General features: G+C 38.1%; 1 protein-coding gene across 1 annotated transcript in view; it reads left to right on the top strand.

Annotated features, from left to right (window-relative positions):
• Positions 1–25,475, top strand: part of LOC149284365 (voltage-dependent T-type calcium channel subunit alpha-1I-like) — a 222,516-nt gene extending 197,041 nt beyond the window's left edge. Inside the window, exons 25-37 of the mRNA XM_089496792.1 lie at positions 226–377; positions 1,927–2,036; positions 5,733–5,866; positions 7,273–7,343; positions 11,388–11,466; positions 11,900–12,021; positions 12,420–12,740; positions 13,006–13,152; positions 15,167–15,283; positions 20,549–20,723; positions 24,239–24,253; positions 24,490–24,683; positions 24,792–25,475. Coding sequence (XP_089352918.1) covers positions 226–377; positions 1,927–2,036; positions 5,733–5,866; positions 7,273–7,343; positions 11,388–11,466; positions 11,900–12,021; positions 12,420–12,740; positions 13,006–13,152; positions 15,167–15,283; positions 20,549–20,723; positions 24,239–24,253; positions 24,490–24,683; positions 24,792–25,475 — 2,321 coding nt within the window. The remainder of the gene's footprint in view (positions 1–225; positions 378–1,926; positions 2,037–5,732; positions 5,867–7,272; positions 7,344–11,387; positions 11,467–11,899; positions 12,022–12,419; positions 12,741–13,005; positions 13,153–15,166; positions 15,284–20,548; positions 20,724–24,238; positions 24,254–24,489; positions 24,684–24,791) is intronic.
• The last annotated feature ends 232 nt before the right edge of the window (positions 25,476–25,707 follow it).

The following is a 25,707-nucleotide window of genomic DNA, read 5'->3' as shown; positions in this document are numbered from 1 at the left end:
TATTTGCCAATATTAGTTTGTATGTTTGTTACTTTCGTTTATGACTGTGTTTTTGATCACTGCTTATTTCATTCCATGCTTCTAGCTGCTCATTTTCTGTATTTAAAACTTTGTTTCTTTATTGTTCTTCACCATCATGTGTCATCCATTTTGTTCTCTTTTCCAAGATACCTCTTGCTCTCGAGTGTAATTTGTCTTTACATTTTCTCTCTTTTTTCCCCACAGAAGCCCAGCGCTTACCGTACTATGCCACCTACTGCCCTGCACGCCTTTTAATTCATTCTGTCTGTACTAGCCACTACTTAGATATATTCATCACCATTATTATTTGCCTTAATGTTGTCACAATGTCCTTGGAACACTACAGTCAACCAAGGGTAAGTAGAAAAGAGTTCATTGCATGCAGTACGTGGCATTGGTGACCAAGTTATCCAGATTTAATTTTCTACCATCAACTTCATAAAAACTATCACAAATACCTTAGGGTCAGACTACATTTTAAAACAACACCAAAAAAGCAGCTCTTGCAAACAGCACAGTAGAAAATAAATCTGTCAATTACATACCATTACTAAAACAAGAAAGAAAATGAAAAGAAAACACATAATGTGTTTGAAAGTATAAGAACATAGATCTTAGGTAATATTGGATTCGACAGCTCTCTTTTAAATCATTTACTTCATAGAAACTGCCAACTTTTCACAACTTAATTGTATGTTGCTGTCCACATTGAAAATGTTACAGAGGAAAATTAAGGACTGTAAATTAAACTAGAATCCTTTGTACGTGTTTATCTTTGATTCAGCACTGATATACTCATTTACAAGATGGCAGTTTGTTTCTTTATAAACTCTCAAAGTCCAGAGTTAGAACCAGAGTGCAATTGATGAAGTTCCAAGGTGGCTTCTATGGTTTTCAGTGCCCTTTTCAAACTATATCTGTGACACCCCTTCCTACATGTACTTGATTGCGGACCAATTAGATAATCTAGTTTGTCCGTTTAGTACGGTTGGGCCTGTGTCTCATTTTCCATATAGACATACCTGGGTCAAGTGCTTCACAATTTTGCAATTTTCCAAGCAACTCCCAGCTTCTACAAAATGATGTGACCTCAGTCCTTATTGAGTCAACTTCTGAAAATGTGCAGTGTCTGAGTTATCACCTTACTACAAAACTTCCACATTTATATGCACAATTCACTTTGATATATCTTTTACCAGTACTAAATTTGCTTATAATTCAATATCAGTAGAATTAGTTTAAAAATTTTACACATGTGACTTTCTATACATCTGCGTTTTCTGCATTTTTTTTGTAGAAATAAAAAAATAAGAATAAAAATAACGTTTTATTATTATAGGTTTCCTTTCTTAGGCATTGCATTATAGGCATTTGTATAATAAAGTGGGGTTTTGGAAGAGTGATTACATGCCTTTTAGTTGAGTCTTTGTACTGTTTATGTGTTATGTTTTATTACGGATGCAGGAAAATTCATTAACACAAGTAAATTAGATTTTCATGCCTCACAGGGTATATTTTCATTCATGGTGCAAACACCCACAATTCGTATGTTTGATGCATACATTATGAAATATGCACAATCCAATGGGAGGGCATATGATATATCTGAAAAAGTATAAATTTAAAAATATATTCCTGTGAGTGGAATAAGCTACCTTTGTCCTGCTAGATAAATCTGGAGACATACAGTATTTAAAGCATTCCCGAGTGAGACAAGTAGCACTATTAACTACAGTGTTCTGTGTATTTATACAGCACGTATTGATAGCAGAGAGCTTTATAGAATTCTGCTGATACATTCCATACAAGATCAAAATTATTGTAATTCACTATGTGGTACGTTTGCTATGCATTACGTTGCTGTAAGTGTATGTGTATTATATCATAATTTCTTCTCTTCCATAGTCTCTTGAAGTGGCTTTGAAGTACTGTAACTACATGTTTACTACTGTCTTTGTACTTGAAGCTGTGCTGAAACTTGTAGCTTTTGGGTTTAGACGATTCTTTAAGGATAGGTAAGTATCCTAATTAAAATAGGATATGTTTGTTAAAGGGACGTGTTTAAAAACGGTTTATGTTAAAGTGGAGAAAATAGATAAAAGCCCTCACAAGAAAAGGGAGCACATTAAATGAGTACATATGTACATTGTATATAAAGTTTTAGATGAGCACATTATATTACATTCAAAAAGAGCTTATAACTATTAATAGAATTACAATGTACATTGTATTTGCTAACAAAATCCAAATACAGTTGTGTGCAAAAGAAAGAACACCCTCTTTGAATACTATGGTTTTTTTTATATCAGGTTATAATAACAATCATCTGTTCTTTAGCAGGTCTAAAAATTAGGTAAATACAACACATGACACATTACACCATAAATAGAGAAGCCATGTGTGTAAAAACTAAGTACACCATTACTGCTTCCATAGGAAATAAGACGCTAAGTAGCAGACAGGTGCTGCTAATCAAATGCCCTTGATCAATTGATCACCAGCAAGTGTGACCACCTTTATAAAACCCAATGTTCCTGTCTGGAACATTCAGGTGTATGCCAATGATCTTAGAGAAGCATTGTTGCGGCCCATCAATCTGGGAAAGGTTATAATGCAATTTGCAAAGAATTTAAAGTCCATCATTCTACAGTGAGAAAGATTGCCAATCTTCCCAGGAGTGGACGTGCCAGCAAATTCACCTCAAGGTCAGACCGTGCAATGCTCAAAGAAATTGAAAAAAAAAACAAGCATTACATCTCAGATGCTACAGGCCTCAGCATATTAAATGTTAAAGTTCATGAAAGTACAAAAAAAAACTGAACTAGTATGGTTTGTTTGGAAGGGTTTCCAGGAGAAAGCCTCTTCTCCTTAAAAAGAACATGGCAGCACAGCTTAGGTTTGCAAAGTCCCATCTGAACAAACCTCAAGACCTCTGGAACAATGTCTTTTTGACAGACAAGACCAATATAAAGATGTTTAGCCATAATACACAGTGCCATGTTTGGCAAAAAACACAGCATATCAACATAAACACCTCATACCAAGCGTCAAGCATGGTTGTTCAGGGATTATGACTTGGGCTTGTTTTGCAGCCACAAGACCTGGGAACCTTGCAGTCATTGAGTAAACCATGAATTCCTCTGTTTACCAAAGTATGCTAGAATCAAATGTGAGGCCATCTGACCGCCAGCTAAAGCTTGGCTGAAATTGAGTCATGCAACAAGAAAATTATCCCAAGCACACTAGCAATTCTACCACACAATGAATGAAACTGAATTGCTGTGGCCAGACGTTAAGAGAGCCAAGTATAAACAATTGCCTGCAAACCTCAAGCAATGCTGTAAAGAAGATTGGGCCAAAATTCCTCTGCAATGATGCGAGAGACTGATACACATATAGAAAACAATTATTTCAAGTTATTACTGCTGAAAGGTGGTTCTACAAACTATTGAATCATAAGGTGTGCTTAGTTTTTCACTCATGGCTTCTCCATTTTTGCTTTATTTTTGTTGAGTAAATCATGACACGGTGTAATATGCCATGTGTTGTTGTACATCTGAGGTTGTATTTACCTTATTTTTAGACCTGCTAAGGAATGGATGAGTGTTATAATGTCCTGATATGTAAAACCATAGAATTCAAAGAGGGTATAGTTTATTTTTCACATGACTAGATTCATTTTTAAATTTAGTTTATCATGTTTTGGTTTATTTAAATTCAATTTATTGTCATTACAGAGCAATGTCTTCAGGTAGGTGACTGAATTTTAGGATTGTTAAATGTGACCCAAGCTTATATGGCTAGGCCTGTAATTAAATAGAAATCATTAGTGTCTTTGATCAGCGGGGCATACATGGGGTAGCGGAAGTTATGACTTTGCAGACTTATTTAATGATGCCTCAATCTCAGTGAACAGTGTAATTAGCTTGGGTGTTTGCGAGCTGAATGCAACTGAGTAAAGTGCCCCAGGCTTGTTTGATGAACTCTGTGTGTCATGTGTAAGAATTGTTGAGTAGCAGACTCTCATGCTGAGCCTCATGCAGCAATTTCTGTGTAAGGAGATACTGCACATTTGATCTTTACTTGGAAGGAGATCATTCACATAATTAAAAAAAATAAAACCAATATGGTTATAAAGAAGACCAGCCTTAGGCTGCTAAGTACATTAAAGCTTATCTTTCAGCCTGGATTCCTACACTTTTTGTCAGATAAATATATATATAATGCCAAGTAGTTTTGGTTGTCATATGTGGCCACTGTTTACTTAGGTAAATGCCACTGTGAGTTAGTTAGAAAATTAGTCCATGATTACATTTCCTAAATAAATACTGTAGGGGAATGTGGAAGGTGCCAACCTTCATCTCAAGCCACATTTCCATGGAATGTGTAGGGTTACTGATTCCATCTATTAATGATTAAGTTAAAATATAATAAAGCCAGTAAGATTCCATCTTAATTGGATTTACAGAGCACTTAGGTGTTCTAATAAAGTAGGCTCAAAATTCATTACAAGAAACATCCCACCTAAATCTGTAGCGTGTATTGTGTACATACTCTCTCGTCACTGAGGTTGGCCGAATGACGTAAATAAATACAGCATTATCTTGTCTGAGATTCATTTATTGAATGTTGCAAACCTAAACCTTATTGCAGTTGTTGGATTCTAAGTAATGCTGATATAGCAGAATTGTTTTCTTCTAATTTGCATTGTATATCTTTGACGCATCATCGATTATCTGGTGTTCCACTTCTCAATAATTTAGAAAAAATGTTGATTTAATAATCAGTTTTGATATTTATGTTTGGGTCTGTTTAATCAATAATGACATGGTATGGACCATCTGTGATTGGCTGAGCTCACAACTTTTGAAGTCTGTGAGATTTGAAATTGCTGAGCATTTGTAATGGTACTAGCCACACATGCATAATTCAAAATAAACTACTATGTCAAGTAGCACGGTTGTGAGTAGATATAACTTATATTAGCATGATCAAGTCCTTTCTTCAAATAATAATTATATCCACAGGGCGTGGTGGTGCTAAAATGGCAGTTGTAATGACACTTACTAGTATGCCCCAGAGAATCCACATACTCCTCCATTGTAGTATACACAGTTATGTTTATTTCCAGCATAGACTGAACTGTTTAGGTACACAAAGTGCTATTCTCAAGGTGAACTCCGTATTCTGACCTAGGCCAACGAGGCCTAAAATGGCAGGTCCAGGGGGGTGGTAGGCCCTCTGCTGCATATCCCTCCAATACTGTTACTCAATGGACTGGTTAAGAGGGAGGTCTCCCCAACTGGCCCATTAACACTATGGAGGGCTGTGCCCAGTCGCATATCATTTACCATATTAAATGATAAAATTGCATACTAAAGAAGGTGCATGACACTCATATCAGATGCATTTCTCATCAGTTAACAGACATGATATACAGGGTACTTTCTTAGATACATGAAGGTAATGTAGTTATATAATGCACAATAATTAGATTCATAGTTACATTTCATTAGAAATGGACAGTATGTTTGAACCAATCATTATTTTTTTATTTATTGTTAATTATTATTATTAGCCTTCCAACAAGCAGTAAAGTCAGTCTTAGTAAAATGCATTTAACCAGCGAACCTAGCAATGGATGGTGTTCTAATTATTCGTCCTGCACCCTTCTATGATTGACTGTGTTTTGTGTCATGTGTTGTCTTAAGGTGGAACCAGCTGGATCTGGCCATTGTGCTCCTGTCCGTAATGGGTATCACTCTGGAAGAGATTGAGATTAATGCTGCTTTGCCAATCAATCCCACCATTATTCGCATAATGAGGGTGCTGCGCATCACCAGGGGTAATGATATTGTGTCAGCTGATTAATGTTTATTGTGTACAGTTTTCCATTATTTATCAGGTTAAAGAACTGTCTACCTGCAATGCAGTGAGAATTGTAAACTGGAAATGTATACCAATATTTACATAGGTCCATGTTCTGCTTTACCATTTTCATGAAAACAGCAATCTTTTTATAGATTTGTATCTCAAAGAAGTAATGACAATACAGAAGAGATTTATAGCTTGTATAGCAGCATTACCATGTACATTAGTAAATGAGCAGTTTGAACAAAAAAAAATATACTGCATAAATGTAATATACAGTATATTATTTCTGTAAGTCTAAATTGTTATGTTATACGCAACTTGTTATGTCCTGTTTACCCATTGTACAGTGCCATGGAATATGATGGTGCTATATAAATCAATAATAAGCTCATTATGTTGCTATACAAAATCAGACATTGCTTTTTGTGAGTTAGGGTTCTGTAGAGCATGCGCAAAACAAACACATTTTTTGGCTAGCAGAAAAAGGGTTAAATGCATTGGGCTACCAGGCAAAGTCCACCTCTACCAGAGCAATGACAGATGTTATTAATGGTTGTGTGTGGTGGCAACCTCCTACACGTAGTAAAAAGCCTTTTTGGCAAGATCTCTGTCAATGATCAAACAGACTGGGTAGAGTTAAGTGACGAGTGGGGTGGTTCCAAACTTGTTTACAAGACAGACATCCCTACTCTCCTAGAAGTTCCGGTTGTCTTCGGCATTGTAATAGGGGCTCCTTGACGCCCGCAAACTGCAACAGATGTCCCAGAAATAGAGCGAGCGTGCAAGAGAGTTCAATTATAACCATTGAACTCTCTCTTGTGCTTGCTCTCAAAATAAGGTTGCCCAGTTGACCTGGCTTTAAAGCCCACCTACCGAGAAAACTGATTGGTTAGTTAGCACAAGAGAGACTAATAGGATATGCACTGTGGGGGAGTGGCTGTTGAAGCCACCTCCCTGAAATTATTTTTTATAAAAATATTGGTTTGGGAGGGGGTCTCTTTACATCTTTTGAGACAAACAGCAAATAAAAAACTTTTCTAAAGATTTGCTTTTACATCTACATTACATTACAATCTCTACATTACAAGTGTAGGACATAATAGTCACCTACCCTTAATAGAATGCACTTTTGTACTTGGAACTTATTTTTATAACAGGTGCAGAGATTATATATTTATTATTAAAACATATTTTTCATCTTAAAACTGCAAAACAGCTGCAATACTGTAAAATTATTTAATAATTATAAAATCATTTATAAAAGCATTGTAGGTGACAGACATGTCCACTGGTACAAAAAATACTGATGTTCCATACTTGTATTTCATGGTTGAAGCTAAAGTCATGTGTGATCATATTATCGTTGTTGCTTTACAGTGCTGAAGCTGCTAAAAATGGCAACAGGAATGAGGGCATTATTGGACACGGTAGTGCAAGCTCTCCCACAGGTAATGAAAAAAGTGACCTGTCCGCCTGGGTCATCTCATTATCATCTCTTTTTTTTTGTCACTTTGTGTATTTCTCAAACGTTGAGCTCTGCATACAGGAACTAAAAGGAGAAAGGAAGTCATATGCCTTTACTGGCTTCAATTTCTCCCGTTTAGCCCCCCTTGCCCAATTGACCTGTCCCTCCCTCAATGTCCTTCTGACAAAGCTGTCAAGTAATTTTTAAAATACATTTTTTATATGTACATTATTTGTCCCAATTATTTTTTCTCCCTATCACAATAACCTGATAACTTTTCCTCTATTGTTACTCAATACCAGAGGCGTATATAGGGTATGGCAGCCATGGCACGTGCCATGGGCGTCATCTCAAAGGGGGCGCCGGTGAGCGGCTTTTAAATGCCGCTCACCGGCATTTTATTTTTTTATTTTTTTTTATGCGGAGTAGAGAGAGGGGCGCCTAGCAACCGCTCGGCGCCCCTCATTCTCCTCCACGAGCCCTCTACCCCCGTCCCGGTGCCGGCATTTCATGCAGAGCGCCGCAATATGCCGGCATATTGCGGTGCTCTGCATGAAATACCGGCACCAGCGAGCGGCTTTTAAACACTGATGCGGAGGAGAGAGAGGGGCGCCCCTCGTTCTCCCCCGCATCAAAAAAAAAGAAGACAGCGTTTAAAAGCCGCTCGCTGGTGCCCGCTGCTTCACTGCTGGGTGTCGAAATATGACGTCATATTACGGCGCTCAGCAGTGAAGCAGCGGGCACCAGCGAGCGGTGCAGGAAGAAAAAAGCATCGTCCTCCCGTCGCTGGACTTCAAGGTGAGAGAGAAGGGGGGGAGAGAGGGGTTAAAAAGTGATAAGGGAGGGAGGGAGTTAAAAAGTGATGAGGGAGGGGGTTAAAAAGTGATGAGGGAGGGAGGGGGTTAAAAAGTGATGAGGGAGGGGGTTAAAAAGTGATGAGGGAGGGAGGGAGGGAGTTAAAAAGTGATGAGGGATGGAGGGAGGGGGTTAAAAAGTGATAAGGGAGAGGGGGTAGATATAAGTAAAGAATGTGCATTAATGTGTGGATGCATTGAGTGAATGAGGGAGAGCATGAGTTAATGTGTGGATGAGTTGTCTGAATTAAAGTGTGAATTAGTGAGTGACTGTAAAAGTGTTTGTGTATCATAGATGTATAATTGTGGAAGGGCAAAGATGGCACTAGCAGGAGGTTTGAGCCTTGGGGACCAAGATGGCACAAGCAGGGTGTATATGGGACAAAGATGGCACTGGCCGGACTGTTTGGGGACAAAGTTGACTTGTGCTGGGCTATTTGGGGACAAAGATTGCAAATTTTATGTGTGTAATCTTGGCGCTGGTCAGGTTCTATGTGCGCAGTGTGGACGCCAGGGCTGGCTTTGGGGTGTGCAACCTGTGATCTATGCCTGTAATTTAGGGGGTTTTAAATATACCTTTAATGCCGTGTTTTTATGTGAATTCCAATTGATCTTTACCTGCAAAGCTGGGTTTTTGTGTTATTCTGTAGATCCATATCTGCTATGCTATGTTTCCATAAATTATTTATGTGTACCTGCAAATACAGGGTTAATATGTCTTATTCAGTTGATCTATACCTGCGATGCTACGTTTCATATATTATTATTGAATACCTGCAAATACAGGACTTGTATGTCTGATTCTGTTTATTTGATATATACCTTCAGTGCTGAGATCACAAGTAAATTTCAATTGATCTGGGTTTGTGTGTTGATCTATACCCGCTATCGGCAGCAGGGACTAATATATATATATATATATATATATATATATATATATATATATAGGCAGCAGGGGCTAGTAAATGGGTTTTAGATATTTAGACAGGGGCGCAATTTCAGTGCTTGCCATAGGCGCTATTTTCAGTAGATACGCCTCTGCTCAATACTCTCTCGCAGATCATAATACAGTATTTAGACTTACAGTCTGATATAGTAGGTTTCCACATTTAACAAAAGAAAAACATTCAATCTCGTTATAATATGCAACAACTTCCTAATTGCATTTCTTTCCAAAGAACATACAGTTTATCACTAGTATTTATGAGATTTTTCTTAATGTTGTGGGATTTTTTAAATTATTTTGTATTTATCTTTTTTTATCTTCTTTATTACAAGCTTTATTTAACTCTATTGTTGCTTCCCTGGTATGCCTCCACCGCTTTGATCAATTTCTCTCTATATCTTCTACTGATTGCTTCCACCCCTCTATCTTTGGCTCCCTTAGGAGAGCAGACCTCCCCAAACTAGCATAATTGAGAATGGAAACCCCCAGATGCATTTCATTTTGAAGGGGTGGAATGACAGGAGGCATAATGAGATTTGTGTCTGTTTCCTGATGAATGAGCTGGCCCCAAGCAAGTTTAATTCCTTCAAATCTTGGGCAGGTGATCATTAAGCATGGCACAAAAAAGACAACATCACTATTGATTTCAAATCAGATCCACTGCTCTTACATGAGACTTGATGATTTTCACTTCATATTGGTACTCATGCTTCAGACGGTTCTCCTGGGGCTATGAATCCACTCTGGTGTTCCACTAATTTACAGAACCATCGCTGTGCTTTCTCCGTCTGTCCCATTTAATAGTTCTTCTTTTAAAGTCACTAATCGGCAGAGTAGCTGCACGTCTGCTGTCTGTATTCCCAACAGCATTAGGTCTACATCAGTTGATGGTTTATCAGCCTCCTTCCTGATGTCTTCCTTTACACTGCGCAGGCACATTAATCTTTTTGAAGCCGTACTTATCTCCATAGAAAAATGCAGAGGGTAATATATGTTGCTTTTCATAGTTATTGACTTGTTGAATGTTATGTGTGTTGTTTGTTATTTATCTGGTTATGAATAAATAGTGCACATATACAACTGTGATCTATTCAAAGATGAATAAATACAGAACAGGATTAAATGGTTTGTGCAAGTTCCCTAACATTCATGTGTAGGTGGGAATGTTAACATGATTTTAAAAGGGTTTTTCACAGATTACGGCAAAGAGATGTTCTCTAAATCATGTTAAACAACTGTATAAACTGTTATTTCTACCAATCCAGGTTTACAAAACACACCCAATTTTAAATTAGGACCATTACACCACTCACTGATACAAGCCAACAAATATTTACCCGAGACTGACTATGTTGATGAACTTAATGACTATTAACCAAAGTGATTCAGTCCAATGTATATTGCCAGGACTCCAATAATGTAAATTGTGATTTCGAGTGACCTTGCTACTATTGAATAAACATATCAGTTGATTCATATAATCTGTAATCTTAGTTATTATTAGGAAAAGAAAACACTTTAGAAAATTGTGTTGTCACAGGTTTTAAGATATATATTATGCAAATGTTCATTAGCCAATAGACAACTTGGCCTATTGCTTAGCTTGTAAAATAAGGGGTAACCCATTACATCTTAATTTGGTACCCTTTTTAGGACATTGGATTCTTAATCTGGCTTTACTTCAATGGATAGCAAATAATCCACCAATGTGATGTCTTTCAGTCAATCCAATGATCCAGACCAATAAACTCTAAAGGTATTCATTAGAATGGGATATATTTTGGATAAATTAAGAGAGATTGAGGTTGCATTTAAATATATAAAATGATTCAATATGAATAAAGAAGAAATGCTAGTAATGAGATAATAATAATAATAATAATGAAATAATGGAAGGGTGGTTGATAAGTGGAACCTTCCGAGCACAAGTGAAAGAGGTTAATACTGTAAGGGAATTTAAACATCCATGGGATAGGTGTAAAGCTATCCTGAATCTTAATACATTCACAAGAACTGATTTAGATTTGATGTTTTTACAGCCAAAAAGAATGGGTTTACTAGATGGTCAAGCGTTCAAGGTTTCCATACATCACTACAACACATCAGAGAAAACTGTACTAAGTGAAACCAATAATGTACTTTTACCAAGATAGTTGCTTTTTAAAGTGTAAACATGCTGTAACGTCAAACTCTTTGTACTGTTTCAACTTGATTGGTTTTATTTTAGGTAGGAAACTTGGGACTGCTCTTCATGCTTCTCTTCTTCATTTATGCTGCTCTGGGAGTGGAACTTTTTGGTAAACTAGGTGAGATATGAGCATGTACTCAATAAAATTAACTAGGTTTATCTAGAGGATTTGTTGTGTTGGAACATACTGTAATGCAATATTTTCACATAATGTGCACAAAAAACGCAATGAAACCAATTCAAGATGGAGTCTTTATTTGAAATTGCTACCTTTTAAGTTAGATACATTTTTAGGTCGAAGGGTTTATGTAGCTTTGTTTTTTGTCTACATTGACCCAATACATAATTTTAACATCAACCAAAGGCTCTGTTTTCTTTTGGGGTAATACCGCTGTATCAATTTCTTTTATTTCAAGATAGGACTATAGACTGCAGATCTCCTGGTGGTTGCAAATTGGACATTATGTTCTAATTTAGACCTCAGGCATGCAGGTTATTGTGTTTGTGTCCCTAATGACCAACATATTTTTCTTACAACATGTTTGTCATAGTTTGCAATGATGATCATCCTTGTGAGGGAATGAGCCGTCATGCTACTTTTGAGAACTTTGGCATGGCTTTCTTGACTCTTTTTCAAGTTTCTACTGGGGACAACTGGAATGGAATAATGAAGGTAAGAAATTCATTTTGTGAAGCATTAAAGTCTTAAAATAGTCTTTGGTTGTTGTAAGAGACTAGTTTACATTGGTAGTTGTGCCTGTAGTTGAGTAGACTTTATACATCCAGTAAACATGGACTTGATTATCATTGACCATCATTGAACTAATGAATCGTCTTCTGGTGCTGTTAGAATCTAATTACCGTGGAGAATTAGTGGTAGCCAGGCCATAACATCTTGTCATACAATAAGCAACACACCAATCACAGACTTAAAAGGATAATTCAATGTGTTGTCAATCCATTAGACTGAGTAATTGGCTACATAATAACTAAAGATCCCCTTAAGCTGTTGTGTTTATGTGCGATATGGAGATTCAATATTTTCACATTTGATTTCTTATCTTCTGCCAGGATACCTTACGCGATTGCACCAATGATGACCGTAGTTGTTTAAGCAACCTTCAGTTTATTTCTCCTCTGTACTTTGTGAGCTTTGTGCTCACGGCCCAGTTTGTGCTAATTAACGTGGTCGTAGCCGTATTAATGAAACACCTGGATGACAGCAATAAAGAAGCACAGGAGGATGCAGAGCTTGATGCAGAAATTGAGTTGGAACTGGCTCATGGTCTTTGTACTCAAACGTCTCCAGTGTCTGGTTTGGATAGTGGGGGACGTGGAGGCAGACCAGCCACTGATGGCCATCGCAGCTTAAGGTGTTTTTCTCCTGCCCAGGTAATATACTGCATGTTATATCATATGTAGAGAGGAAACATTTTCTTTATAATATTTTATATCTTAAATTTGTATATTTCAAAAAATTATTGCTTTCATTTCACAGGCAGAAAAGTCACAGAATAAAACACCCCACGCGTTATTATCTGTATACTCGCATTCCTACCTGTTCAAGGCTAAGGCTTTCTGAGTCCATGTTATAAACCATACATTCATAATATTCATATTTTGTGTTTTTCTTTTCCAAATCTGACATTTACTTTAGGAGAATTTGTGGCTGGACAGCGTTTCCTTGATAATAAAGGACTCATTTGAAGGGGAATTGATGATCATTGATAATTTATCTGGTTCTGTCTTCCACCATTACTCATCCCCTGCAGTCTGTGAAAAATGCAATCATGACAAACAGGAGGTAAAATCCATTTGTTGTTTGCCTTTCATTGTGTTTGTGGATAGAATGACATTAGTGAGGGTTATATGGAAATAAGTAGATCATGCTAATCCATTATATTACTCTACTAATTATGTCCATAAAAGCATAGGTGACTACAGCTGGATAATATAGCATGTGTCACTCTACTATTATGTAAGTCACATCATTCACTGCATGGCTTGACAGTGCAACCCTTTTAAGTCTAGTTTTTGTGAGGATGCATCACAGTTTATATGTGATCTAGACCTAATGACATCGCTCAGTCTTATTAAATCATGCCTCTACATCATGAAGTATGTTTCATCAGCTGTGGATATATGTCACACAATCACACCCGGTTGAAAGGGTCATGTGTGCTTTGTTCATCTCCAATTTCCACAGGTTACACATTTCTCAAAAATACAAATAAAGCAAACAGTGTCAAATATAAGGCTTAGGGTATATGATTTCTGCAATGGTAGGTTATTCTAATGCTAAAACCCTTTACTATCCCAAAATCTACATAGATAGCATTCCCAAGCTTTCACAGGAGCGTGCCTCCACATTCCTGCAGGCCCTTCCTAAGCATACTTAGATGTTATTTTTAATATAATTAATGTACTATACAGCAATGGTTTTTCAGACACTGCCCTGCAGAGCTTACAATCTAACTACAGTCCATAATAGGATAATTGTTCATTAATAATATCTAAAAGGAGCTGAAGGGGGCTCCACCAAAATGGACATGCTAGTGTGGTTACTTCCATAATTGCAATTAAAATACATATAAACAATAATTTGGATAATACACTTCCAAAGGGGGTTCTTCAGTTTGAAGAGCCATTGGTATTTAAGTAAAAGGCTTTGCTTATTTTGTAGAACGCTCTGTTTAACAACGGAAGCTTACAGGGAGCTAGTTCTTGATAACTTCCAAGGAAAATATGATGTTACTTACCCCTGATTTAGGATTTGCTAAATCTGTTTTGTAAAAACAATCATCTCTCAGCTCAAGAATATGGAGAGGTGATCACAGACACCATGATGACCTATAACCAAAAAGTATAATAATGTTATTCTATATAAGAACTTTTAAAGAGAAAAGTTAAGTGAATCGTTAATGCCACGTCCAAAAACAAATATAAATAATATGTCCAAATTTGCCTATTGCGTGGGAAAATTATGTATATTTTTCCAGCTGTTTCAAGGCTTTAAGAATCCAATTATTAAACTATTGAGCAGAAAAGAGGAAACAAATGTTATGAAATAGTAATGGAAATTCTATGGCAGTATAGATCAATCCTGTCTGAGAACAATAGCCCTTTCAACCAAATCTTTTTCTGTAAAATTCAGCGTTATTTAATTTGAATCCACATGTAATGTAAACCAATGAGACTGAGTAGTGAAATGGCACAATAAAGATTTCTGTAAAAATCTGCCATTGTTATGTTTCACCTGTATGAGCATTTAACAAGAAGAGCGGAACACTTTATAGCCGAGGCAGTCCCTATAATGGGCAGCTTTCTCCCGATAGAAGAGATTTTGCAATCTGGTGTAGAAATTCTAATTAGCCAAATTTAGCTCTGTCTAGTAATGCAATTCCACTGTTTGATAAATGATGTCCATTGCAAAAACACCACAGCAATGTGGAAACTGTTGGTATAATTGGCAATTAACGTTCCCGCAATACGTATTGATTAACACAACTCTTACTAAACATTTTAAGCCACTGCGCACTCCTGGAGATTGCAGGTACCTCAATGGTTTTAACTAAAAACAACAGTGCTAGTCTTAATACATTGCTTATGAGTTGTATTGACTTTATGCACTGCAGGATTTGCATATTGGATTAGCATAAAATACCTGTTCTCCTACAGACATAACGGTCAGGGGTGATTTAACTAAAGCTTCTTTGAGCTTAATTCTTTAATAAGAGATTGTATGCTAAGCAGGACACCAAAAAAAGTCTGAACGCGTTAACTCACAGATCCATATCACTAATAATGGTTTTGCTTAGGTCCAGCTGGCAGAAATGGAGGCCTTTTCTTTAACCTCTGAGAAGTCCTCTTCAGTACTGACAGATGATCTCAGTTCAGAAGATCAAGGGGTCACAAGTCAGTTAAAGGAGATGAAGGTAAAAAGCGTATTTTGTATGTAAATGAAATTCAAAGCAGAGGAGATTTTAATTATTGCCCTGATCCCCATAGATTATTTCGAGTAGGCTTATCAAAATCATCTAGATAACAACAGCCCATTGTATTCGTTCATTTTAATGCTTCATGGAAATGCCAAATTGGATGTTGGATGTTATAGCAGAAAAAAATCACATATGCAACAAATGCATTGTGTTAGGCGTCTAATTGAAAGCAACACCTGAGCTGGCGAATGAACAGACACCGAGAGGGGGAAGCATGCCCTGAGCACATTTCTCATTTTCTCTTTTCATTTTTGCAGCGTTTAATTTTTTTATATTTTATTGTACGAATATTGTATGCGAAACCCACTGGAATGCGCATTTTGATATGACTTTCTAGTTGCTTATGTGTCAAACATAACATTCTAACCTGAGATTTTACTTATGACATATATACGGTATAACAGTATGTTTATTGTACATTCAACTTTCTGTCTACACGTATGTGCATTAGAGACTGTATGTGAGATTCTGTGGAATTGTTTGTATGTCAGAGCATCTGTGTCTATGACAGTCTGAGTATTTGTTGTATGAAAGGCTTTATATGCATATGTTTGAGCGCACCTCTCTGTAACGTGCCCTTAGTGTGCTTATGTGAGTTTTGGTTTAAGATTCCATGTAAGGGAGTATGGGTGACTATACCAGAGTCAACACAATTGAGGTACCATGTCTCAATTAGACATAGAGGTACCATGTCTCAATTAGCACCAATAAAACCATGATCAAGTCCCAGCATTTGGTCTAGATCTGGTAATCTCCATCTCCATCGCACTGTCCAATTTTCTTTCTCCTGAATTCATCTCCCCTAAGTGAACTGGAATTAGTTATTCCACTGTGTGATCAGTTTACCTGATCACCATTTACCTACGTTCTGTCAGTAGTAAGGAAATTCATTATTGATGGTTTTTGTTTTGCCTAAAATGTGATGCAGTTAGCCAAATCACATAAATTCTTTCTCCAGACACTCTGTTCTTAGAGATGTTGAATGACAATTCAATTTGTGTATAAAAGTCATTACCATCAAACCATGACTTTTAAGTGTGACATATTTTATTTAATCAGTAATTACGTCAGGAATGCTTTCATATTCTGTATCTTTAATTTAGTTGATTTGTTCAATTGTAGTTCACCTCGGTTCCCTTAAAAATTAATTTTTTCAAGGTAACTGTTTGGAATTTCAGAGGATTAATTTGACCAAGATAAAAAAAGGTTCCACTTGCTTTTAAGGCCACACTGTTTTGTGAGATGGTTGTCCGTGGAGAAAGTCCATGCACTGGCAAAAACAAATTAAGTTACTTATAGTAAACAGGTGGGGCATGAGTTTCCCATGGCACTCCTAAAATGGGCTGTGATTAGTGGACCTTGTGGAAAATCTGTCCCTGCTACTTAAACATTTCTCATCTATGACTATGTATATCAATGTTTGTCTGTACATCTACCTTGGCTACTTTTACATTTTATGTTCAAATCATCTTAAACTGTAAATGAGCAATGCGCAGTGGCAACTCTAGGAACAATATATGGGGGGGCACATAAGATACCACAGTCAAAACTGGGGTGGACTAATAAGTTCCACCACTAAATCATGCCACTGAAAAAACTAAATAGATATATATATATATATATATATATATTTATAAGATGCCAAAATACCAGAATATTGCAGTATGCAATGATACCTTTTTTATTGGATTAACATAATAGTTAGTTTACAAATAAGTGCAGAGACAGAGTGACAGGCTCTTGTGCTGCCTGCTTGTTGTGAGCAGAGCCCTAGCTAGCTCCTTTTGTGCCCGAGGCAAGAATGAAAAATTGTGCACTCCTGCTTTTTTACAGAGGTTATTTTATTTACACTGGCCTTACTCACACCTGCCCATAAACACACATATACACACATACACTGTCCTTACACGACTGCCCTTACACATCGTCTTTATAAATACCTGCCCATAAACACGCATAAACACATACACTGCCCTTACACACAAGTGCCCACACACAATGCCTTTACACACATCTGCACATACACTGCCATTACACGACTGCCCACACACACCCTTTACACACACCTGCACATACACTGCCCTTACACACAACTTCCCATACATGCTGCCTTTACAAACACCTGCCCATAAACACACATATACATGTACACACACCAGCTTACAAGCACAAACACCTGCCCATACACACACATACACTGCCCTTAAACACACCAGCTTACAAACACACACATACAGTATACACACATACACTGCCTCTCCCCATCTCTTACCTTTCTCGTCTTCCATCGTCATATCCCTGCGCTCGGCATAAATTGCATAGTGATAAGGGACCACAGAAGCCGAGGTCTGAAGTGACAGACCTCGCCTCTCCCTGATGTTGGGCCGGTTAGATGGAAATTGTGATCTCCCCAACCAGCCCTGCTCATCGGGCCCCCACTGAGCAGAGCTGGTTGGGGAGATCACAATCTCACACCTGCCTCGGCACGGCCATGAAGACCGGCCCAGGGGAATTGGCCTCTCCGCTTGCCCCCTCCCCTATAGATACACTACTGTTTTAGGGGCTTTGTGGTGAATCACATTGTTGGCAGCAATGGGATTCACCACAGGGCCCCTAGAACATGGGGTCCTTGGGCAACTGCCAGTGTGCCCATATGGTTAGATGGCAACGTGCAAATTGGTCCTGCAGCTGGGTGGGTTCCAAATTCAGTGGGGAGACAGGAAATAATTTAGGGGCAATTGTCCCCCTTATCCCCTTGCCCCCCTGCAGCGATGCCTATAGTAATGAGGTGGTGAGCTGATGGACATGTTGTCCTTCTTTGAAAGTTCAACTTAAACTTGAATTGATTTTTTTGTTAGAAAAACTTGTTAATTTTTAAGTTCTTATACAAGTCTCTTACTTACGAAAGCTATACAATCTGCAATTTTGTGTCTTGGAAATAACTTGCCCAAAAGTATTTTCCTCATTTCCGATTTCTTCAGTTTTTGTTTATCTGTCACATTTAGCTGGTTCAGATCATCCAACTAATTTTATTTATAAGACGAAGACAACGTGAGTAAACAGAAAATGGTGCAATTATAGCAAGTAGGGATGACTGAAACAGCCCCTTACCGTGTTTGCCTGTTGGCATGATGTTCTTATTGTATTTAATTGATGTTTAGATACAACAGGACTGGCAGTAATCATGCCTGGGTGTGTCTAGTGAAATTCAACCCAATTATCAATTGCATTTGGTTAATTGGTTGATAAATAAGGCTGCAATTACTTTTTAACATAGAAGGGCTGGATAGCTTTTTTCCTTCTGTACATGAAATGAAAACGTAATAATGTGTTTTCTTGAGTTATCATAGTCTAATATTAAATAATAAATATTAGTTGGATGAGTTGAAACACTTAAGTGTGACAATTATGCAAAACTTGGGAAAGGGGCAAATTCTTTTTCACGGCACTGTATAGATGAAAAAGATTTATGATCATTGTGAAGAAAGTAGCCAAAAATATATCTTTTAAGTAGCCAAGTTAAGCCTATTTGATAATTTTAGCTCACCCACTACTGGACAGAATAGATTACTCTGAAGTCATGTAAATATGGATCGGGTGTGAGCTTCAATTCAAAGGATCCTGTCCTTGTCACAAGAGGCATACCCTGCAAATGTGGCGTGCTATGTGATTACACTTTGAAGTTTGAGCCACGGGATGCCCTGTCTCATCAGAAAAGATAAGAATCCAAGTGCAAACATCAAGTAGGGAGATATAAGTGAAATCATGAAATAAAGTTAAGTAAAAATGGAGACTCTTATTAAAACACCCCCTTCCAGGCTCACCATCACAGGGGGCTGAACTGCAATTTTCATTCTAGAGACAGTTCATGCTGTTCTTGACTCGCAACTGAATGTAAATGTAAAATAATTGCACCCTTGACTGCAAAGGTCACTCTACAGGTTCATCATAACTATAGATGAGGGTCTTGCTGAGGTTTTCTATGAATCCTTTCACATTTTGTTTTGTCCCTTTTGTTTCTATGTTCTTCTACAAAAAATTCAGTTGAGCTTCTCCTGCTAAAAATATCAGAGCCCTTTTTACAGAAAAATGCACTCTTCTTATAAAAATAAATATAATGGTGATTTTTGCATTAACGATAATTATGGGGTACAGAAATGATCAGAGCAGAACGTCTGGGAACACAGAACATCCTGTCAGTATTTTGAGGGATGCTCATCTTTTTTTGGTAAAACATGTACCAACATGTATCCTGTGCTCCAGAAAAAAGGGTGAACCAAAACTTTTTGTCATACAATGATAAGTGTTACCTAAAGCCTATATTTAACATGTATTCCAAAACACCCTTATGGTCCAGTACGATAGAAAATGATTATTGGCAAAATATTTCAAGCTGACATTTGGTATTTCAAGTGTTTTGTCTGCTACAGATTATGTTATTTTAAAGCCAAGAGATGGTGGTTTATGTGTCTGACATAAAAATACCTCTTTCATTGTTATATGTAATGTATTACTGTATTGAGGACAAAATGAATTATTAAAACCAAAGCAAACTACAACTGAAAGATATAACCACATAATCATGCTGTTCTACAACTTTGTCATGAGGGTTTTTACAGCAGTATATATTAGGCTTCAAAGAACATTGTTAACAATGTTAGCACTGATTTAAGATAAAATGAAAAATGTCCTCTAACATTGGGAACTTTTCCAGCTTAGCCTTTCTCGCAGAAGAAACTCACTATGGTTGTCCTTTCATCATTTCTAGTTAGAGGTAGCGGTGGCTGGAAAGTGTTGACAAATAATGGTCCATGCAGGTATTACCTTGACTGAAGCAAATAGTAGAAACTATAGCTACTTTGACATTTTTATGTGTTTTTTTCCCCCTCCAACAGAGATGCAATGCTTCAGTTGTTATTAAAAGAAGGAAATATAAAATCATTATTTGAGATGTAGCTAGCATAATCATTGTATGCATTTTTAATTTGGAATGTGTTAAGCATGGTACCAAACATTCAGTTGGGGATTCACACAGAAATAACTTCCTCTGTACAAATTTGACTCAATGAAATTTTACTTTACGTGAGATAATTATTTCATTAGTATCTCCTGCTTTCTGCTGTAAAACAATTTGCTGCTATGAACTAATGTTGATTTTTTTTTGCATTCAAACAGAACAAGTTTTTATGTTTTCATTATTAGGATGATCAAGACAGTCCAGACTCTATGGGAATTGGAGTATTTGGAGAAAACCTTTTTCCCTTAGCAAGCATCCCTGACTTACCTACAGCTGAACACTATATATGTGAGCTGGAGAAGCTGTCATTAACCCCAGCCGAGTCCTGGGATAGCTGGCTGAAAGAAGACAATAACCCAGGTGAGAAATGTAAGGGGACCGCATTATTCAAGTCCAGCTGAATAACCAACAGGTTCTGTTTGTAGTAGCAGTGACCCTGTTTCTATACAAAGCTAATGCTTTGATGTTTTGTGCAGAAAACAGAAGACAACGCAGCTTTTTTTTCCTGGATGTAATAAGCAGCCTGGTTATTTTAACACAGAACAAGATCATTTATTCCCAGAATATTTTCTTGTAGGCAGTGACATTTTAACGTGTGAGCTACAGAACCACTGTGTAGATGGACATAGACTTACACGGGAAAATGAAATGGCCAGTCACTATAACAGGGTCTCCGCACAAGGTTATGGCATGTGTCAGTTTTATTTACTCAATACAGGTGACAAAGTGACTTTTCAGTTTCTTGCTGCCTTTCTTCATCAGTCCTAATAAAGACTAATGTGACCGCACACAGGGCTGGATTATATTATTTGGACAAAATGTACACCTAAAGGGTTTTCCGTATGTCACATTTAGACTATTTGATAATCTGGAGAAAAGAAACAGTATTTCATGTGTGACAGATTATGGAATTAATCCTATATAAACATCCTTAATTTGATCTACAAATTGTTCTGTAATTTCATCATAATTAATCATACCTGTTTAGGGTAGCAGAATTTGTACCTTGATTCTGCTACAGCAGTTAGTTGCTTTTACAGACACTTGTTTAAAAATATATTGGGAACGGATGTGAAAAATCAGTTAATAACACTACTTGGTGGGATAAAGGTTAAGGAAATTAGAGCACTGTGGCCCCTTGATTATCACAATATTGTAGTAATTAGTCATTTGTGAGTACAGGTACAGGAGTGGATGAAGCTACATTGTTTCATATATCAGTATTTACAAAACCACATGTGTTAACATTCAGCAAGGGGGTTTTGTTGGGGATGTCAATTATAGACAAATTGATTGGAAACCTAAACTTTATATGTTGCCTTTAATATACAGTACTCAAAAAGGCATAACAAATAATATTGCCTTACTTGTCCCACCTTGTCATTTTTGCATTTATTTGCACCAGAACTGCTTTTTACACAAAACCTTTCTTGAATTTGTTTATTTGTTTTCTGCCGATTGTCTCTAGACATCATTCCTTTGCATATTTGATTATGGTTCTGCATATACTGCAAATTCGAATGACAACATCAATAAAGGACATCAGCAGGAAGAAAATGGTTTTGTTTTGCTTAAAAAAATTACATTATCAGTTATGACAATGTATTGAAAACTTATATACACTGATTAGCCATAACTTTATGACCACCTGCCTAATATTGTGTAGGTTCCCGTTTTGTCAACAAAGTAACCCTGACCTATCAAGGCATGGACTCCACCAGACCTTTGAAGGTGTGCTGTGGTATCTGGCACCAAGACATACCTACCAACATTTCAAAATGTGAAAGAGGGACACTTTTTAAAAAAAATCTTGCGGAACTCACCAATACAAGCAATTGCACTTTAAAATGTTGCGCTTGCATCGCCACTTAAAACACGCTTCATTTTTGTTAGCACGGTCATGCATATTACAAAATAACCTACACATTGAATAGAATTCCCATAAGGCTGAGCCAGGCATACTACTTCCATGATGCTGGCTGAGTGTCATGGGAAGTGCAGCAACAGTAAAACTGCAGATGCTAGCTGTGAACTAAAATTCCTATGATTCTCAGTCCACAGCAGCAGAGATATTTTTTTTAATTAAAAAAGGCTAACGTTAGCCTTCCAGGACCCCTACACACTGCCTTTACACACACCTGCCACACACCTGCCACACACCTGCCTATACACATACACTGCCTTTACATACACATATACACATACACTGCCTTTACACACATATACACATACACTGCCCTTACACACACATATACACGTACACTGCCCTTACGCGCACACATATACACGTACACTGCCCTTACACACACACATATACACGTATACTGCCCTTAAAGAAAAATATAGACATGTACACTGCCCTTACAGACAAACATATACACATAAACTGCCCTTAGACACACATATACACGTACACTGCCCTTAAAGAAAAATATAGACACGTACACTGCCCTTACAGACAAACATTTACACATAAACTGCCCTTAGACATACAAATACATGTACACTGCCCTTTTACACACACATACACACTCCCCTTACACACACACGCATATACATGTACACTGCCCTTTGATTTTGGAATCAAAACATTTGCTACTGCAAACATTTTTAGATGACAAAGTTTCATTTTATTCAGTGGAACAAAACAGTGATCACATTATTCTTTTATTTATTTATTAATTCATGTAAACTATTTTTTAATATTTAATAAAAGCTATGATTGAGAAATGTTTGTTTTTATTTCCTTTTATTTGCCAACCTGCCCCCCCAGTTATGCACATCTGCCCCCAGGCTTGCCACTCTGCCCCCAGAAATGCCTTATACCCTCCTATATGCCACTCTGCCCCATGATATGCTTTTTAACCCCCTATATGCCACTCTGCCTCCAGAAATGCCTTATACCCCCGTTATGCCACTCTGCCTCCAGAAATGCATTATACCCCCTATATGCCACTCTGCCTCCAAAAATACCTTATACCCCTATATGCCACTCTGCCTCATAACACCCCCCCACCCGCCCCGACTTACCACTGATTCTGACTTCCTAGTGTCTGGTGGGGGCAGCGGGTGGATGCCGGCGCCTAATGAAATTAAAGGCGCTGGCATGCACGCACCACGCTGCCCAACGGCCATGGGAGGAAGAGCTGAGGCACGACCATTGGGCGGCACTGTGCGTGCACGCCAGCCCCTTTAATTTCATTAGACGCTGGCGGCCGGAAGAGGCTTTCAATCCCGCTTGCAGCCGTTCATGCTTTAGCAGCAGATCCTTTAGGTCGTTCAAGTTGCAAGGTGGGGCCTCCATGGATCAGACTTGTTTGTCCAGCACAACCTATAGATGCTCGATTGGATTGAGATCCGGGGACTTTGGAAGCCAAGTCAACACCTTGAACTTGTTGTTGTGCTCCTCAAACCATTCCTGTACCTCTTCTGATTTAACCACATGGGCCAGCCTTCGCCCCCACGTCCATCAATGAGCCTTGGCCACACATGTCTCTGTCACCGGTTCACTGCTTTTCGTTCTTTGGACCACTTCAGGCCCAGAACACCCCACAAGAGCTGCAGTTTTGGAGGTGCTCTGACCCAGTCATCTAGCCATCACAATTTGGCCCTTATGTTTGCCCATTTTTCCCCCTTCTAACACATCAACTTTGAGGACAAAATGTTCACAAAGTGTTATGGCTGATCAGTGTGTTTATATATATCTTCATGAGCACCTCTACAAAAGGTAAGACGAACACTGGTCTTTGAGAGCTGTGTTGTGTGAAGTGTAGGTTATGGGGAATGCTGTTTTTAAAAATATGTCTTTTTTAATTGAATTTTAGTGACTGATTTAGTTGAAGTTGATGTTTCCATCTGAAGAAGAGACCTCTGAGGTCCCGAAAGCTTATGTAATTTTACATCTTTTTTTGGCCCAATAAAAGGTATCAAATTTGCCTAAAGAATTTATTTTTCTTTGGGCTAATATGGCAAAATCCTAATTTGTTATCATGGTTGATTGAACAAGTTCTTTTTTCAGACCATCAGTGTGCTAAGTTTAAATACACTTTTCAATTTAATGTATTCTTTTAGTAAGAGTAACCACAAATTATTTTCCGCTTCTTGTCTTCCAACCTTTTCCCACCAGTTTCTCCCCCTCTTTCTACAGGCACACCAAGTCCCCTGTTGCCTGTTCCTGCAGACTTCTTTCATCCAGCAGCCTCTCCCACAGAGATGGATTCAGAAGACCCTTCACTCAATAAGAGCCTTCCCAAACTCTCCTCCCAAGAATCATGGGCTACTTTACGTTCCCCAGATGTTAACTGTTCGTTACTTAGGCAGGTAAGGTCATCATAGGTTTATAGAGTTTCATAGGTTGTACTGCATATATTTTGTATGGTTGATAACAGCAGGGGTCAAAATCTAAAGTTTTTTTTAATATTTTTATAGGCCACAGAAAGTAATTCATCTATGGAAAGTGGAAGTGCAACTTCAGAGGACAGCTTACAGACCACTCTAGAGGACAGTTTAAATTTAAGTGACTCTCCCCAGTGTACACTGGACCTTCCTGATCTGCGGGTGGCTGCTGCCTCCCATCGCACTACTCTGCCTATTTCTTCAATTTCTATGATACAGAGACGAACCAGCCGTCCAAACTTTGCCCTACAGAAGGTTCGGAGGCATCAGCGCAGCCATAGCAGTGGTGGTAGCACTAGCCCTGGATGTACTCTCCATGACTCCATGGACCCTTCTGATGAAGAAGGGGCAGGAGGAAGCCTGAGAGGAACAAGCGAACCCTCAGAGACCCTTAGTAGTTTATCACTGACATCTCTGTTTTCCCCACCTGCTTCTCTGGCACCACCTGGTAGTGCTATGAAAAAATGCAGCAGTGTCAACAGTCTTTCTGTTGCCTCTTCCAGGGTAAGAGGCACTAAACAGTTTTATGCTGTTGATCCACAGGGCTTCCTTTCAATGCCATCATGGGTGATGGATTTTTACCAAACTTCTACTCCTTCAGAGAACCAAGAGAGCCGTAATAGTAGCGGAAAATTACCAACGGTGGAAAGGGAAATGCCTGCCAATAGTGTCTCAGGAAATGTGGATTTTGGCAATAATAGTCGGAGAAACAGATGAGTTTTTGGGTGGGTGGCAGGGTCAGCATTTTGGGGTGTGATTACCTAACTCTTCAAAAGTGGGGGAAGCCTTATGGCTCTCAAACAGACCGGCAGGAAATGTTACATTACCTCACTGTGTGAGCCAGCAAAGCAATGCAATGGGAAAACTCAGAGGTAGAGCAGTTGTGCTCTTGTGCTCTGAATATGTGAAGGAACCACTGTACTGTAACCAGCCAATGAGGCTATTACAC

The sequence above is a fragment of the Sceloporus occidentalis genome, unplaced genomic scaffold (assembly GCF_023333645.1).
Source record: "Sceloporus occidentalis isolate IW3139 unplaced genomic scaffold, rSceOcc1.0.p SCAF_94, whole genome shotgun sequence".
NCBI classification, from domain to species: Eukaryota; Metazoa; Chordata; class Lepidosauria; order Squamata; family Phrynosomatidae; genus Sceloporus; species Sceloporus occidentalis.
Note: the sequence above shows the minus strand (reverse complement) of the source record. Positions and strands in the feature narration are given on the sequence as shown.